The sequence below is a fragment of the Anarrhichthys ocellatus genome, unplaced genomic scaffold, assembly GCF_004355925.1.
Source record: "Anarrhichthys ocellatus isolate YVR2014 unplaced genomic scaffold, GSC_Weel_1.0 scaffold20, whole genome shotgun sequence".
Classification (NCBI taxonomy): Eukaryota; Metazoa; Chordata; class Actinopteri; order Perciformes; family Anarhichadidae; genus Anarrhichthys; species Anarrhichthys ocellatus.
In genome coordinates, this window is record NW_022280050.1 from 7,297,298 (window position 1) to 7,315,756 (window position 18,459).

General features: G+C 39.4%; 1 protein-coding gene across 1 annotated transcript; it reads left to right on the forward strand.

Annotated features, from left to right (window-relative positions):
* Positions 1–942: 942 nt before the first annotated feature.
* Positions 943–2,658, forward strand: sox21b (SRY-box transcription factor 21b). The gene is made up of 2 exons (XM_031858504.1): positions 943–1,285; positions 1,429–2,658. Exon 2 carries the CDS (start codon positions 1,444–1,446, stop codon positions 2,158–2,160), a length of 717 nt encoding a protein of 238 aa, XP_031714364.1. The 5' UTR covers positions 943–1,285; positions 1,429–1,443; the 3' UTR covers positions 2,161–2,658.
* The last annotated feature ends 15,801 nt before the right edge of the window (positions 2,659–18,459 follow it).

Here is an 18,459-nt window from a genome sequence, read left to right on the forward strand (position 1 = left end):
AAAGGAACAACAGTACAGTGAATTGAATTTGACATCCATTTATATCCTAATTTAAACGCTCGACCTGCACCCTAATTCCTCATTTGTAATATTGTTCGATACAGCCCTTCTCCATTTCCTTTTTTGTATATATATAATTATGTACAACGGGGAAGGTGCGAGAACAAACCACTTAAACCTACAATTTACTCAACAAGTCCTGCAGATAACTGTAATTGCTTAGTTGAATATTCGACAACCTAATTTCAGTTGTCGATTCGCTGCCCTTGGGAAAGTCCTTTGAAGTGAAAGTGAAAAGGGGGATTTCAGGAAAGTAATTAATTTCACCAAGCGCGATTAGAAACACTTCAGACCGTCTCAGCGTTTGCGTATTTACGACAAATACCACAATATCAGAAAATTAAAGAAGACTGTCTTTACCTCTCTTGTCGTCTTACACATATACTTTTCTATGGCAGTGCCACCCATGGGGACGGGACGGGACGGGCGCGCTGAGGATGAAAGGTGACAAAGTGGAGACACCAACGGGTTCAACCTGGTTCGATTGTCAATTAAACAAATGAAGGAAGAGGCGATTAAGCGTGTCATGATAAATGTTGTAAATGATGGAGAGCGCGTGCGTTTGCTTCAAGTGTTCGATGGCTCAGATTCAATGCAAGTTGAACTTCATCAACGCGTACACCTGTCTGCTGCAGTCCCAAAATCTGTCGGTGCATTAGTGATACATGCTTCCAACGTCAGGTATACTTCAGGTGCTGCGGTCGCTTAAATCAATAAATGAATCACTTTAATTAAACTGAACAATAATGTTGCGACAAGTTGCTCTTTCGAATAAATATTTCCGAACACTAATGAGTCGAAACAACGGCGAGGTCAAAAACACTTACATAATAAATAAAGATATATGAGATGCGTTTCCCCTTCAAACAGGGTGGGATATTTCAAAAATCGTTCAGCAAGTCATCTACGTTGCCTGGCGCCAACTGCGCATGCGCCAGTGGCACTTTCACTACCTGCCACACAATCCCGTATTTCACATGGGGCAAGCGGGAGTTGTCATCCACTTGCGTAAACGCTGCTGCTGAGTGGTGGTTGACAGTCTCGGGCGACACGAGGGAAACAAGACAGCGCTTCTTTTCTTCTTCTTCTTCTCCTCTTTGCTGAAGGCGTGTCCCCAGTGGATGCCACCATGAAGCAGAAACCATAAGTTGAGCATTCATAAGGACGCTGCCACTTGTACTTTACTGACGATATTCATCGGCGGGATGAGGAACTGAAGTCTTGGGTAAGTAACCAAAAGATGAGCGGGGGTTGTTGAGAAGCTTAAATGAGTAGAACTGCACTTCTTAAAAGGAGTCGTGTGTGTGACGTTGTTCCGATTTTGCAAGTCATTTACTAAAAACTTGTTTTTCACTTGTTTGTTTTCAGGGAGTTTGTGCCAACATGTCTAAACCAATGGATCACGTCAAACGCCCGATGAACGCTTTCATGGTTTGGTCCAGAGCCCAGCGCAGAAAAATGGCTCAGGAGAACCCGAAAATGCACAACTCCGAGATCAGCAAGAGATTAGGAGCGGAGTGGAAACTTCTCACCGAGTCTGAGAAAAGGCCGTTCATCGACGAAGCCAAACGACTGCGAGCGATGCACATGAAGGAGCACCCAGACTATAAATACAGACCGAGGCGGAAGCCCAAGACTCTGATGAAAAAAGATAAGTTTTCTTTCCCCGTGCCCTATAATCTCGGGGAGCACGACGCGCTCAAAGTGAATGGGCTTTCCGTTGGAGCACTTTCCGAGTCCCTCCTTGGACACCACGACAAGGCAGCAGCGGCCGCGGCCGCCGCCGCGGCGAGGGTGTTCTTCAACCCGGCCATGTCGAACCCCTATTCCTTTTTCGACTTGGGATCCAAGATGACTGAGCTTTCCCCACCTTCGTTTCCGTACGCGTCTCCGTTGGGCTACGGTGGCACGGCTTTCACCGGGACTGGCGGTGCCCACACTCACTCACATCCGTCCCCGGGAAACCCAGGCTACATGATCCCTTGTAACTGTGCGGGCTGGCCCTCCGCAGGACTCCAGCCGCCCTTAGCATACATCCTGCTCCCCGGGATGGGAAAACCTCAACTTGAACCGTACCCTGCATATGCTGCAGCATTATGATAAGGCCCGCTTTGGACTTCTGAGAAAATGAAATGTGAAAACTAAAACAAACAAACAAACAAAAAAAAAAAACGCTATTCATGCAAGAGTTTTATTATGCATGCACAAACTTGTACATGTGATGAAGTGCTCGTCGTCTCAGATATCACATGTGTATGTATATTGATTAATGCCTTTATCTAAGGTACTGCTTATTTAGAGAAGTCTCTAATCTATTATTACCCAGCCATCACCTCTCACGGCCCAGAGGGAAACGGACTAAAGGATGGCACGAATGCACACATTTGAGGGGAAAGGTGTATCAGAGCATTTTGTGAAAAACCCATTTTCAAAGGTACACTCTTCGATTTCTATCTTTTGCAAGTTGCACCTGCTTTGACTAACCTGTTGGAATCGAGGGCAGCATATACACCGACCCTTTTAATCACAGGATTTCCTCTCAGATAAGTTGTTGTGGGCTAATGGGTTGTAATTCATGGACCAAGGAGGATCATGTCACAACACCTCTCCCCTCTTGAATGACTGTAAATGTGTACAGATAAAAACGACTCTAGTTTATTTGCCGTTATAGGCTTAGTGTTTGAGATAGGGCCAGGAACCTATACGTATTTCACTAGAAATGCGGTGTATATTCTGAGTTTTTAAACCGTTTTATAGATGTCTGTAATATTTATTGTTTAGTGGAATCGATGGTGACCCAGACAATTTTAAAAAGGACAAGACTAGTTCTGTAATTTTTGCACATGAAACGTAGAGGATGTAATTTATTTTGAAAATGATATGGGTTTGATTCATCGAACCTTTTTTTTCTCCCCTCCAAACAGTAAAAAAAAAGTTCTAATTTAGATGCAGGTGGAAGTTTATTGAAGGAGTTTATCATGTATTGATCGCTCACCCTCCCACTCCTCGTATCATGTGCAGGAAAGAAAAAAAAAACGTTTTTAACTAACTCTTATGGAATTTGTATGTTTTGTGTTTTCTTTAACCTCCGTTATGTACTTCAACCTATTGCTACTGTTCACGTGTTGAGCAAAGGACTACAATAAAACCTATTCGGATTAAACGGAAGAGAATCGCGGCTGTAGTTCTTGATGAGATGAACAAGATTGTTATCTTTTCTTTTCCTGCTCCTCAGTCCAGGTGAAGTGTAAGGTATCCTCCAAAGGCCGCTTTTGTCCGCCTTTTGAATGGCATTACTGGGGGGGGGGGGGATCTAAATCAGCCCATTGTAATCAAGAGCCAAAACCTTATTTATCACAATTTTAATCGTGAATAGGAGGGAAGATAACACTGTGTGGTACTCTGAGCTTTCTTTTCCCATGCAGGAACAAAAAAAAAAAAGAGTTGCTTTGAGGCTGCAGAACAAGCTTGTCTTTGAGGCTTTAAAACAACCTGAGCTGACTGTGCGCGCACACAAGTGAAAAAGAAAACTAAGTACATTTAATATGAATTGAAGTGGACACGCTCTTTAAAAAAAAAGCATGCTGATCACCTGTTCTAAGGAGTGGATGTTCTCACGTATACGTGTGTGTGCAGCAGGTGTGTGCGGTTTTGGGTGCACCAAATTTTCATTGATATTAGATCTATAACTTGCAGGCTATGTTGTTTAAGCAAACTGCCCCTCCTAGGTTACACTGAGAGATTAATTCATAAGGATCAGAGCGATTATGCAAAACTAATTTGGACAGTCCAGGGATAATTATCTCCGTCACGGTTAATTAAACCCTTTCACCACTATGTTCTCCATTGTAACACCCCGATCACTTCTCTCCACGGAACTTCCTTGTTGGACCCGAAAATAAGCGCATGTGACCTTGTGGGTCATTTACAGTCTGGAAAAAAATCGGACTGAAATTGAGGTTATTTTTGACACTAAAATGTGAGACCATACCAGACCTATACTTTTTTTTTATTTTTTTTATTTTTTATTTTTTTACAATTGCATGTGTTATTATTAAAATGTAAATGTTCATCGTTATTTTTGTCAAGCCACACAATGAAATAGATTTCAATAATGTGTAAATAACAAAATGTAAAAGGCACATTCACATTTTTTTTATCATAAAAGGGCATGCCAGGAGCTGTCTGATCGAAACACAGAGAAGGTCGTCATGTCTGTGAAATAACTTGCATTAGGAGTCCAGTGGCCATTTCTTTCTCTTTCTTCGGCCTTTTTATTATCTATTTTTTTCTTAAGGAAAGAGAGAAGAACGCTGAAAGAACTTTTTTTCTACTCTGGGAGCGTTTAGACGGTCGAGGAGGTTTTGTCTGGGAACAAAACGTGGGTTGGGAGGTTTTGTGAGAGTGTTGTTTGTTGAAGTGGAGCTCAGCAAAAGCGGCTGCTTTCCCTCATTGTGATGAAAGCAATCAGTGGTATTTGGAAAACTGTTAGCATTGTGCACTTCTTCTGTGTTCCGTTGTGGAGGATTTCTTTTCACAAGGTTTTTTTTCAGCCGATCCAGCTGGCCGGAGTGAATAGCAGTGCAATGTGTACACGCTTTGTCCCTCCAAGCCCTTCAAGTAGCCCACATTGAATAGAGTGAGTTGACACTGCATGACAGTGAAACAACATAATAAAAAATACATGAGCGCATGAATAGAAGCAGGCGCATAAATAAATAAAATGGGTGGCCAAAACTGGATAAACTGAATGACAAAACGGTGAAAGGGGAACAAAAAGATATTTAACACGCTAGATTAGCATTAGAATGCAATCTACAAGCCAGAACAATTGATGAATAGGTTTACCGGCCAAGAAAGAAATGGACTAAATGCCTTTTGAATAGATAGCCTATGTTTTTTTTTTCTTTCTGTCTAAGACGGGATCTGAATTGAAAAGGTGGAGATGCAACTATGGAAATAAGTGGGAGAAAACGTTTTCTTATGAATTGTTTTCCCCCTCTTTATTCCAAGATCCTCAGTAAATCAGGGGCAATACACATGTTTCCCAGGATAAGATTATAGATTCAAGATTTTGTGATGATCATTGAAAAATATATTTTATTAAACCAAACCAAATTAACACAGAAGTCTTGCCTTTGGGTGCCCAATCTCTTGACATTTGTTGTCTCACCTCATACAGGCCTAAAATAAGTTTTATAATATAAATAAATCAATGTAAGGAAAAACGTATTTCAAAATGATTTAGATATGACCCACTAACTTACAATACATATTCTCAACCCACACAATTAGATGGTGTGATGAAGTTTCTTTATTTGGCTGGATGGATGAGGGGTTGGTATATATGTATATATATATATATATATGGCTGCATTGAGATAAACAACTGGCCCTGGTGTAATAAACTGCGAAGGTGCTGAACAATGTGAGCACTTAGCAGAAACACTGGATAAACTCCAGTCATGAAGACGCCTTTATTCAATTTAACACTGTTACACAAACTAGTCATTAGCTACAAGCAGTCATGTGTCAGTTAGAATGTCTTTTTCTTGGCATTGGTAGACAGTTGAAAGTAGAAAAGGTATATCTTGTGTTTACATGAGATAAAGACTGGTCCTCCTGCAGAAACAGTCTAAGTATTATCTGCGTATTTTGTTGATGTCTGTTCAATTCAGAGCAAACAGCAAGTTCAGTTTTGAAACGATAACTGTTAAGTGATTTTAATTAAACTTTTATTCATATTGTTTTAAGATAACAATATTTGGAGAAGGTCTAGAATTATTTTTTATCAAGTATATTTAATTTAAAGTAAGGATTCAAGCACCAATACTATCTGTGTTTTAAGATATATTGTAGATAATCAATAACTACAAAATAGGAATTTAGTTTTTATTTTAATAAGAAATAAAAAATGTAAATCACAACCATACTTGCCCTGGTATTTGACTCTGGCTACTAGCTGTAAGGTTTCTGCAGAAGATTTAAAGCTATGGCTACCTCATGTTTTCATAAGCCCCCCATCTGATGGCCTGATATCATTATGTCTTAGTGTTAAACCCTTTATGTGCCTGTAAGACATTTGTAGAAGTGAGATTAGGCAAATTAACATACATATGTATCACTGGTTCAACCATGTTGACCTTAGAGGGATGCACAATGGTTTCCTCATCCCTAATTCGCCTAGGGCTGCCCCGCAAGCATGTGGATTATCACCTGACTTCAATGGCTTGAGATGGATCATTTTAGTATTTTTCTGACATGAATAATACATCAATATCATCTCTTTGAGGATATTTTCTCATATTTGTTTGCAGGAACCTGCTCTTTGCTCACCTGGTTGTCATAGCATGTGTGTGCATGTGTGCAATGCTGGGAGATATACAGCCAGTGCTGGCTTCTCTGTGAGGAACCTCAAAGAGTCTTGATCGCTGACTTCTCCATCTCATTTTAGGCAAATCAAAGTGTGAAAAGTCTCTCCTGAAGCAATATCTCCATCATCAGTTTGGGTCAAGAATGTTTATGACGGCTGTGTGCCATATTACCTGTAATCTCCAGAGTGTGAAGTGCTGTAGTTCTTACTTCTCTATGCTCCCAGGAGGGGGAAAAAAATGCCAAAATTATCTTGCATTGCACCTTTTCCGCAACCGCTCAACGTGGCAAATCAAAGCCTCGAAACCGTACATGTCACTGTGCCCAAGGTCACCAAGAGAAATGAGAAATCTCTGTGTACTGTACAGTCCATCCCTATAAACATGCCACACAGCCTCTGAAGTCTGACTCTGCTCTTAAGAAGTCCAAGTTTGTTTAATAGTACATAATGCAATAAGTCGATGGACCCCTGCTGGAGTTCAGAGAGGGAACGCTTGAATTAGGTTGGGGGCAGGTGGGTGGAGGTGGGGGTGGGTGATAGGTTGGGGGGTAGTTGAGGTAATCGTGAGTTTTGCAGGTGAGACGAGTGAACTGCCCCTTCTACCAGATTGTCTGTCTGGCACTAACGCATCCTAGGACCTTGGCAACAATATCATAATCCTGCTGTTCTTTATCACTGTATTTTAAATGCATTTTAGGACACTTCTTATATCAGTAGAATATTTCTTAAACCTTTTACAAACTGATCATAGCTGATGAAATCATCCTCCTCGAGTGGAAACACGCCGGCCACATTGCTGACTACTTTGCGAGTGTTGCAGATGATTTAACCCTATTGTTCTGTTTGGGATGTTGGAGACCCCCGGCCCTTCATAATAGCTCAACAAGACAAACATAACATTGTTTTATCAGCTCAATTATCATATTTCTTTCCTATTTTTATGAGAATTGCTTTTTGAAGTGACATGCTCCAGAAGTCCGCTTCAGAGAATTACATGTTAGTTCTCTCTGGAGTCTCAGCTGTAAAACATGCTTAAGTAAAATCCTTTCACATGTTTGATATCTGTTCTTTTTGTGCAGCGCTCATCCCTTCCAAATCCAATATAAGTGTGTTCACAGGCACACTTGTCAGCAGTCTATTTGTATTTCTGTTACTGGAGTTGGATAACTGTTTGAGGGAGTTAAACCTCTCTGGCATCTATAAGCTCCAATATAAGTAACGTCGTAGGATAACATACTGTACACTTCTTTGTCTGTTAATGACTTTTTGGCAAACAAAATAAATCTGTATTTCCTCATACATTAACTACATAACATATCAAACATGAAATATTGTAATGTTTTGTGTTATAGAAAGCTTATAAGGTAATTTGTTTTACTTCAAATTTGAATAAGGTCAGAACAAATTTAATTTAACACAAAAAAGGTTCATTGCAATCTTTAACATTATTGTTGCACATGAGATTTGTGTAACCCCAAACAACAAGGACGTAAAGTCAATGTCACAACTCCAGAGTTAGAATTAAAAAATGGATCTGGATCCTCCAAAAATCTGAGAAATAGAGATTTGAACCATTATTTCTGGATAGTCTGCAGTCTTTCCACACACATAGGAGGAAACAATTACGAGATGTGCTATAAAGACAAATCTGAGGTTGTATTTATCCCAGTCAGTTAAAACGGAAGGAAATGAGATAAGTGAGAAACAGACTCTAAAGCTCCCACTGCTGTCTAAAGGAACTCACTGCACTAATAACTTTATATTCATATTTAGTATTGTAAGAAGGAGCAATATTTTACAAGCCATGTTGAGGTATTACAAAGGCTGGGTTGTAAATACACTATTTAGGATGAGAATGATATATATATATATATATATATATATACTCATCCTAAATACACTATTTAGGATGAGAATGATATATATATATATATATATATATATATATACAAGCACATGTAAAAGAAGTACAGATGTTGTAGGTGACACAATTTAATTTTTGACACAATTAGACTTTTTCAAAAGATCTTATAGCTGCTAGGTAGCCACTGGAATCCTAAAGTTAATAACCCAAAACATGAGGCATGGGATTATTATATGATCCATCAATAAATTAGAATAATGTCATTGAGCAGCCTTAAAAAATGTTCTTTAAACTGACATGACATTTTTTGTTCCATTTCCAAATGACTGCTGGCAGAGATTGCTGGCTCTCGTATTAATTCTCAGGTTTTCAAAAAAAAAAAAATATATATATCTATCATAAGTAGAAATAATGAAGTTGAAGAGCTGATGCCCCGAGGAGCAGTCACAAAGAATTATATCTTTCTATAACACAGGACACAGGCGAAAGATAAGTACCTGTCAGTTGGCATACTTTCTGCTACATGTGCCTATCAATAAAAGAGATTATTTTCTCCATATTACAACAAAGATCTGGGGGGCTCGAAGATCGCACCTTTAATGAGAAGAATTTATTTCCTCCTGCACACTCACGACCACACTTGAAGTGAGTGAGCTGAAATGCCATCATTTTTCCCCTCTCTCTCAAATTCTTTCAAGAACTTATTAAAATGAAATATTGCCAACATTAATTCACAGGGATTATTCACCACATTTTAACAGGATTATGGTGTGCAACGCTTGATTTGGGATTCACACCCTGTATTGTGATATCGTGGTTTAGCAGTCAAATTGTGCAGACTTCTTGTAATTAACGGTGGCAAAATAGATCATTGCCAAATGATATGTGGCTTCCATAGCTAATCTTTGTGTAATGAAATGTTGGAATACTGAAGACTGAGTCCAGTGGATGTAGACTTGGATTCCGTCTCCATCAGTAGAGGGCGGCTTGCCATTCTGTGCGCACTACTTTTCTGTTGAAGAGACTCCAGCTCAAATCACAGGTGACTTCGTTGTCGCTGTGCTTGTTATTGAATTGTAAAATGTCAGGTGTAGTGATGTCTAATAGAGCTGACATTGATCTCGTGTCTGTCGCTGCTTTTCCTCACACACACAGTTTTGCAGCCATGCGTGTGTAATGCACTGGAACAACCATATAGATGCCCCAGTAATGACGATGTAAAGAATGCAAGCGGATGTGCCTCAATGACAGCAGAGCAATAACTCGTACAGGCACCATATCATATTCAGCAGAAAATCCAACACTTGCAGAACACATCTATTTAATCTCAAAACATGGCTGGTTCATGAAATGTGCCATTAGTTATACTGATGAAGGAGCATGACTTCATACCTTAATTGGGAAGTAATGCGAAGGTCCTCACAGAACAAATCTATTATGAATGGTCCTTCAGACATCCCATACTCTTTAGCCACATCATCACGCTGTGCCTGGTCAAATTATGTTGTGGACATTTTCCATGTTCTTTGTTACAACAGAAAGGGTTACTTTGAAGGTAATGGCTTTTAAACATTGTATTTATGCTTGCTTTGTTTGCTCTTGTGTGGGAAGAAAATAGATCTATAAAAGGATGTGAAACAGGGAAAGCAATCAAAAGTCTGGCCTTCACTCTCACTGTGCTGCTAAGAAAAAAGGTTACAAGGCTAGGAGCTGCTGAAGCTGCATCTCTATCTCTCTCTTTCTCGCCACTGAGAGGTCTACCTCTCTAGATGTTTTTCTTTATTATTCCACATATAAGATACACGGTTTTATTCAGCCTCTTCTGCTGCAAAGTAAATAGTTGTCCAAGTTACCAACAACGATTAAAAGTACGTTATAAGTTATAAGAGCAGGAGCACATAACATGGAAATGTTGCTCCAGATCCATGGAAAAGTCTAGAACTTTCAGCATTTTAATTCAAGCACGCTGAAGTTGTTTGTATGAAAAATAAAAATGGGTCAAGTGGAACAGTGCCCCTTGACAGTCCTTTTCAAAATGGAAAAGAGATGGCTTACATACAAACTCTTACAGGAGACACAAACGAATACGAATATCTAAAAGCAGACCTCTACACTTTGATATTAGTGCAGACAGGTGTAAAAATATACATAGCTAACACAGAGCAATAATAAGAGATTTATGTATGTAGGGCGCAAAGGAAATGCCGAACTGTTGCCTGGTGCTGTCAGGTTCATTTTCCTGTTGCGTCATTCACCATGCCAGCGCGCAGCAAAGCCAAATATGGCAGAATCCTCTATTTCTTCTACCACGTGCATCGTGATCTCTTGTCAGGCAAACAGATGTCTGAGCACCATGGATTGTTGGATGTTTGTATAAAAAAAACGAGTAAACAAGTTAAAATATTCCCCCCTTAATTTGATGCACAATGCGTCCTGACAGCTAATTCAATTCATGCAGGTTTAAGATCCAGTGGCACATGTCAGGCCCTTTCTGCTCAGATAAATAAGTTAGTTTAGTGGCTGGCGGCTAATAACTCCATATCACCCACTCAACACGGCCAATCAGGTGTTTCTATTTGTCTTGTAATATTATCACCTCATTCTGACCCTATCTAACCTTCTACCTGTACAGTCAATACACTCAGAGGTGATAAAAGACCACGAGTGAATGGAGTGTGTGTAATGTTGCAGCCAGCAGCGATTACAGAGGTAACATGAACACTTGGAAGCGACACTGAGACAGGGCTTTTTGTGCCTCCTAAATTGCTGGACAGCTCCAGGGCTGACATTTAAAACATAACATCACCAAACAAAAACACATTAAAAGAGAAAAGCTGAGCAGGGGGCTTTAAGCAAAACCTGAAATTCAAGTTTTGGCGAAGGCAACTGACCCAAATTTCCTGCCCCTTCTTCTCCTTAACATGCTTCTGCAAGCCCGGGCCCTGGGGTGACGTATCCCTTACACAGGGATTGCCAGTGCATTTACATAGCATGGTTAATGAGAGATCAACACCAGGAAAGCGCCTAGAATATAAAGCTTTCTTGTAAAAATAATGAGCGAGCGATTGATCCATACTCAAACAAGTCGGTTTGCTGAGTTAATACCAAAGGCAGATTATAGCCAGTGCCAAAAGTGCCCTGGCGTGCGACGCCTTTTGCTTAGAGGGTCCCCAAACTTGTCATCACATTAGCACATGGTCAAGGAGTACATCCTACCACTCTCATAATCTGCTTTCCTGCACAATTAGCCTTCTATAATAAGGCAGCTGCCTGACAGCCTGCAGGAAGAAAAGAAGAAAATCACTGAGTTTCACATGGGATAGATAGATCGTTTACCGTCACTGAAATATAGCCTCTGAGGAGATTCTCTCTCCAGCTCCTACTGGTCACATTAGGTCTGAACGTTACGACAACATGGAGGCTTGCTCTTCTTTATTGTACCAAGCATCTATTGCACTTTGATGAAGCCAGACAAAGGAGGGTAAGGGGAGGGGGGGGTGGAGAAGAGAGAGAGAGAGAGAGAGAGAGAGAGAGAGAGAGAGAGAGAGAGAGCGCACCCCTGGCCAGGTTCGATGTGTTTTTTAGCTCAGGAAATTTGAGAAAATCAAATGTTGGTGACGGTAGAATGGCAGGGGATGGCAAGTTTTCTGAATAAAATAATAGATAATTTCATTCCGACAAAGGCGAGGAAACTATGGGCAAGAGAACAAAATAGCAGGAAGGGATGGAGAAGGGAAGGGGTTTGAAAAGAATAAGAAGAATTCAGTGCTGCTTCTTGCAGGGAAAAGAAAAAAAAAAAACATTGATGACACCCGGTTCCATTCTTCCGCTCTCCCCTTTCTCTGCTCCTCGCCTCGCAGCACGGCGGGCTAAGCTGGGAGCTGTAATGTCATTAAATTGCAAATGCTTTTTTTTTCATTTCCGACACACACTGTTTACTTATCTGGCAAAAACATATGTTGGAAGGAATCCGTTAAATTCTGCCCATTGCCTTGGGTGAAAGTGCAATAGAAACGGGCCCACTGAGCTCCTTCTGTCGTCTCCTTTTAGCACTTTGCCTTATCTACAAGGCTGCTTAGCAGCAAACTGGCGAGTTCAATGAAAAATGAAGATACAGTGCAAGATTAGGGAAGAACAGTGAGGGGAGAAATGCTTGGAGAGAGGGTCATCCCATTGCAAATGATTTCACTCCTCTCCATCTGCATAAATGACTATTTTTAAGGCATCTCCAGCGTCTGTATATTTTTCTCACTCTGCCACACATTTAATTTCACGCCCCGTGTTCTGAATATGCTTAAATGCATATCTCTGATGCACCTTTAAGCCAGAGGAAAGAGGATGGGGGGGGGGGGGGAGTGGGGAGGGTACGAAAGCAAAATTAAAGATAAAATGGTGTGATTTGCACTACAAGTCTATTACTTTATGGCATTTACATATAGTTTACCTCTGCAATTCCAAGATTTTTTTTTCTACCACCTTCCTATCAGTATTTGGGCTTGTATAAATATGTATAAATCTTTGTTGAGGAAAAATAGAATTCCTAGCACTGCACTGGAAAGTTTGAAGGGTGCACTTTTCTTGCTTCAACTTCTTCTCTTGCTCCCATGAGATTGTCAGCATATCTGCTGGGGGTGTTCTCTCCCTGCTTGCCCCAACAAAGACACAGGCTTCAAGCACTTTGTACACCCATGATCCCCAGATACTCCTCCCCTCAGTGGAACGGGCGGGGAGAGGGATCCCGGGTCAAGACTTGGCCATGGCTTTAGAAGAAGGGCCTGGCAAAGCTTGATGCTAGCAAGGAGCAGCATCCTTGTCAAACAAGTGGGCGAACAGCTGTGTGAAAGCACAACATGGACTCAGAACATGTCATGGAGATTGTCATAGAGGACCCCAGACTCCCGCACAGGTCTTTGCAGTGACATGATGAATATAGTGACTACATGTGTGCTGCTACTGCAATCAGGTGGATGTGTTGTTCTTCAGAGGAAGTTTGAGCTGTGAGGGGAAAGCCCGCCCTTAACAGCAGAGAAGAGGAAGGCTGTGAATTGGCCTGGCAATGAAAAGGAGAGAGAGAGAGAGAGAGAGAGAGAGAGAGAGAGAGAGAGAGAGAGAGAGAGAGGCTATTCAGAGCACGATTCCTTTCCTTCATTGTCTGCCCGCTTAGATTTGAATACGCTCACTCAAAGCAGACGAGAAAAATGCTTCAGACCCTCGCATTGTTGGCTTTCTCTCTCTTCTTTTCTATTTGCAATTAAATGCATTTCAAATGGAACAACTGTACAGAAAGCATTTGTGATAAGAAGGAATTCCATTGCCTTTAACCTCCTTTGTAATGGCTTTGCAATTTTTGAACACTCTTATTATGAGAATTGCACAATCAAAACATATCTTTGAATAGAAAATGCCATACAACTTAAGTATTGCTTCATTGAAAATTAAATTGCATTTAAAATCATTTTTAGTTCTCTGTGTTCCTCATTTCTTAAGCCAATCTCTGTGTTTCTGTTTCTTTTTTTTTTGCTGCTTTGTGTGCAACATTGTGCCTTGACAGGACCCTTGTGTCCTGAGCAGTATCATACACACTGGTCCTAAGCATGGGATGAGATCAGTCAATTAGAATTAATGTCATCTGGTCATTTACAGCTAAACACCCTCCATATGTATTGTGTTTGCTTTGTGTGCAAAGCATCAACTGCAAAACCAATCTCATCTTCCAGACATGAATTTTTGAAGGATTTGAACGCTGTAAATAACTCCAAACCCTCTCTTACGAGGTTTACCCCTGGAGCACTTTGTAACTTATCAGGGCTGCCTTGTGCCTCCTCTAATGCTTGCATTATGCTCAAATGTAAATCGGTAAGCTGCCAGAGAGGTGGGCGGGAATCACTGAAGAAAGAATCACTGAAGGGTCTAGCCAATATTCTGATTGGGGCATAGCAAAATAAACAGTATAGTTTTGTTTTTTTAGAAGCAAAATGTTTCGTTTTTTGTTGTTGTTTCTGAACAAAAATGTATCACACTACTATGTTTTATTCACAAAACAATAGCTCTTTAGTGTGACACACTTCCAGAGATTTTAGCTTATGTAATAATAGGTGAGACTCCCGCCTTTTAAATATAATATTTGCAAAAGTTTTTGAGGGTAGTGGGCTTTCGTTTTTCAAAATGCCAACACTAATATTACAGGAAACTCTAATATACTCTGAGTGAATGATGCCCAGGGGTCTGTTCTGTATTTCTAATATCCATCTCTAATGGTACAAGAGACTGATTAGCAATCGGGACCGACTCATTTAAATGCATGTAATGAGCATAGGTTTCCCATAAACTCTGCACTTCATACTGATGGAAATGGATAGCATCTTCATCAATTTGAACGCATGTTGACCTTTATGGGCAATTAATCTACAACACTGTTCTTCATGCTGTTCGTCCTTGAATTGGCTTCATAGTGTAATGAGTATATCTTTGGAAATCTCCCAAATAATTGACCTCAAGCATGTTTCGCAGCATAACTATTAATCTTATTTTCCAGTGAATAATTTCATCAGTTTGCGAGAGAAGTGGGTTATACAAGTACAAACTAGTGCAGAGGAATATGTGGCCCCTAGATATTAATTTGGCGATGGATAGGAGTCTTAAAGAGGATTAAAACTCTATGCAGGCTAGTCATTTCATTTGACTGCATACCACCCAGCCCACTGTATATACTGTCAGTCACTGCTTGGCATGCTTTATATTTGAAATGGTGACAGTTAAAGTACAAAGATGTCCAATACTAGACTATTTCATGGTATATTTCTTGGAGCATCCTGAAGGAAATGCAGTTAGGGCCAGTCATCCCAGTGAACCAGGGCCACCAGAAACAGCAACACTGCCCCCCTGCTATTGTCTAGAGTCACTGCATCTTCCTCTGTGTCAGCACAGTACCACTCTGTCTCACCAGAATATATCGTCATAGTAAATATAAAGGCAATACTATACAACAGCTAGTACTGTTAATATTTGCGTAGCACATTTTTTGTTTCTTCATGCACAAAAAAGACAAAAGCTAAAAACTAGAAATGTCCACATAATATCAGACACAAAACACCACAGAGAGGAGACGGTTGCAGGAGACTCACTCAATGTCCTTTTGGAATGTAAGCAGATGAAATGTAAGAAAGGGATAAATCATACAAAGAGGTTTTAATGTTTTCTAATAGGAAAGAATAGTTGTCAGTAGAGAAGAGAAATATTGAGTTCTTAGAAATTAGGCAGGCCAGGATATGTTAAAGTTTGATCAGAATGCTGGAATAATCACAACTATTGGTAAGTTAGAAGTTATTATGAAATTATCATGACCTATAGGCAGCTTTTATGTTTAAATTTACTATGTCATTTCATCATTTCTGTTTGTTTTAAAATCATTTTATTTTGTAAACATGAGGTTCTGTGCTATAAATGGCCGAACCACAACAACATTTTCGTGACCCGCTGCCCATTCTCCTTTGTTTTTTGAATAAACAAATTTAGTTTAAAAAAGGAATTCGATTAAATGGTCATTTACCAAAAAAAAACTAAAAACTAAACTCATATGAATATGGAAAAGAAAGCTAAAAGCCCAGCAGGGGTTGCCGAGTGGCTCTTCACACTACACATCATTAATGAAATGAGACCAAATAACATAAGCATAAACACGTCAATCTGTTTTTTACCGGTTTCTATAGACACTGAGCTCTGCTCTTCATAAATGGCACTAAGTGTAAGTGGTCTCAATTAAAAATTCAAATGGCCTTCTCCTATTTACCGAGCACATATTCCTGTAAAACATATGCGGAGTGGAGGGAGGGGGGGGGGGTGTTAAGTGCAATATTCACAACGCTGTCAAGAAAATGGAGGCATTTCTTCATCCACTTGGTAACAAGTAGGTAATTGAATGAATAATAACTTCCCTCTGTGATTCTCTTTGAAAGACTACAGATGGTTTGGTTTGCCCTGCTTCAAAGATGCATTATGGACTATTATGCACATCTGTGGAGAAGAACTCTATATGAATAGATGCAAAGAGTTTTACAACTACTAAGTGATATGCAAATCAAAATCTGCTCTTGCCACTATTATTTCTTTTGTTTGTTGTAATAAATATATTTCTCCATGTTCTCACCTCAAAATATCTGTAGATAAATACGCTGACAGTTATTAATTTGCTCTATCCTGAACTGATAGGCAGAAGTTTCCAGATAAAAAATATTTTTAAAATTAGACCTATTCTCCCTTTATTAAAAATATTTCTCATCCACACAAGCGTGCCGTTATACGTGGACGCTTGTTTCTTCATGGCTCTCTGGCACCATCCTGTGTTTCAGTCGGTATAATGGATTCTGTTTATTTACACATTTATGAAGAAGTCAGTTTTGGGGAGAAAACATTTCCAACAGTCGGGTAAAATAATGGAGAATCTGAGAGAATAATGATTATTCTGTTCACATAACTCAACATAATGTGGATATTTAAACAACTCTGTTCAGCAGTTCACACTAGAGCTCCATTAAGGGTCAATCAGACGACTCGTTCAATTCAGTGTTATTGGACTTGTTACTCTTTTAAACAAAACGTTGGAACATAATCTCACAATATTAGACAATTTAATGAAAAATAAATAATAATTGAAAAAAACATTTGCAGATGAAATATCTTTTAATGTTACTAATCCAGTGTTTATATGTTTATTACTTTAAGTGACATATGGTAATTTACAATTCTGTTTTTGTATCTTTATTTTTAAACATGGAAAAAAATGATACATAATATTCAACTGCAAATACATAATCTTTGTTTCGTGTGAAAATGTTCAAATATAAGGATTAAATCAAATGACTTTTGGCCCTCAGGAACTCAAACTGTAGCACATGATTGCAGTATGTGTTGTATGTTTACATACAACAGTGTGCGTTTGTATTAAAGGTGCTCACTCATGTCTGTGCACATTTACTTGTATTTCTTTTTCATTATCCTAAATGAGTTTACTAAACCGTTAAGCATGTATGTTTTCTTTTCATTTTATAGCATTTGATTTTATCTTGTCTTTAATTTTATTTATGAATTATGCTTTATGCATGCAAAACATCCAATTTTCCAAAACATCACGAGCCATGACTGTGATGAATAACAATCAAGTCATTGGTAAATTCGTTTGAATCACATACACCTTAAGTCTGATCACTCTGTTTTCTTTCACTTACGTATTCGCCGACTTTTTTTTATGGACATAAATGTGAAATAATTTCTATAGAGGCATTCCATCTGACTTCTTCCAGGAATTCTGCTCACTAATCCTGTTGAGTGCAGTGAACCCCAGACGGCCTGTTGTGTAAAAGACTCAGTGGTCACACATGAGTTTTCTCAGGAGGCCATGTTTATGTCTGTCATTTTTATCTGAGACTTTAAAGGCCTTTTTAGACTTGGACACTGATTTTAAATCTCACACTTTTTCAGTAAGATATTGATCCAAAAAGAAGATCGATTGTGATTTTCTATTAAAGTTCGGATGCACACAAATTCCGATTTCATGAAAAAGCTCAATTGTTCTTTCCATGCATTTACAGTGAAATAATATACTGATACATACGATGTAAGCAAGCAAACAGACTATATGGAAATGTCTGGCACATATGATGGAAGTATTAAGAACAGCTTCATCGGTTATAAGAATACTCCAGACAAAATAAAAAGAAACAGGGCAGGGATCAGAATGGGACACATTTTCAAATGTTTATGCATCACCTAATTTGGCCTCAGTTATGATGCATATAACTTATAAATCTATAGCTTTCATGACAATATTACATTTCATTGGAAAGCACTTCATAACGTTCTCTTTAGTATGATGGAATACAGACTCCCTTTAACTGCACTTAAACTATCATCAGTCTCATGCCAGGCCACCGGAATGCATCAGGGGTGTGAAGTCAAAGATAGAGAGCATCATGAGTTTCTCCCAAGCTTCTTTGATGGCTGTGGGGCGCCTACTTCTGAACAAAGAATGTCTGAAGAAAACTCTCGATGAATCCTATTCATTTATTAGGTAGTGATAAGCAAATCATGCTCCACAATCTACCACCATGACTTCTGAAGAAAACACATGACCAAGTGATTGTCTTCTTTTTAGTCACAAGTACAA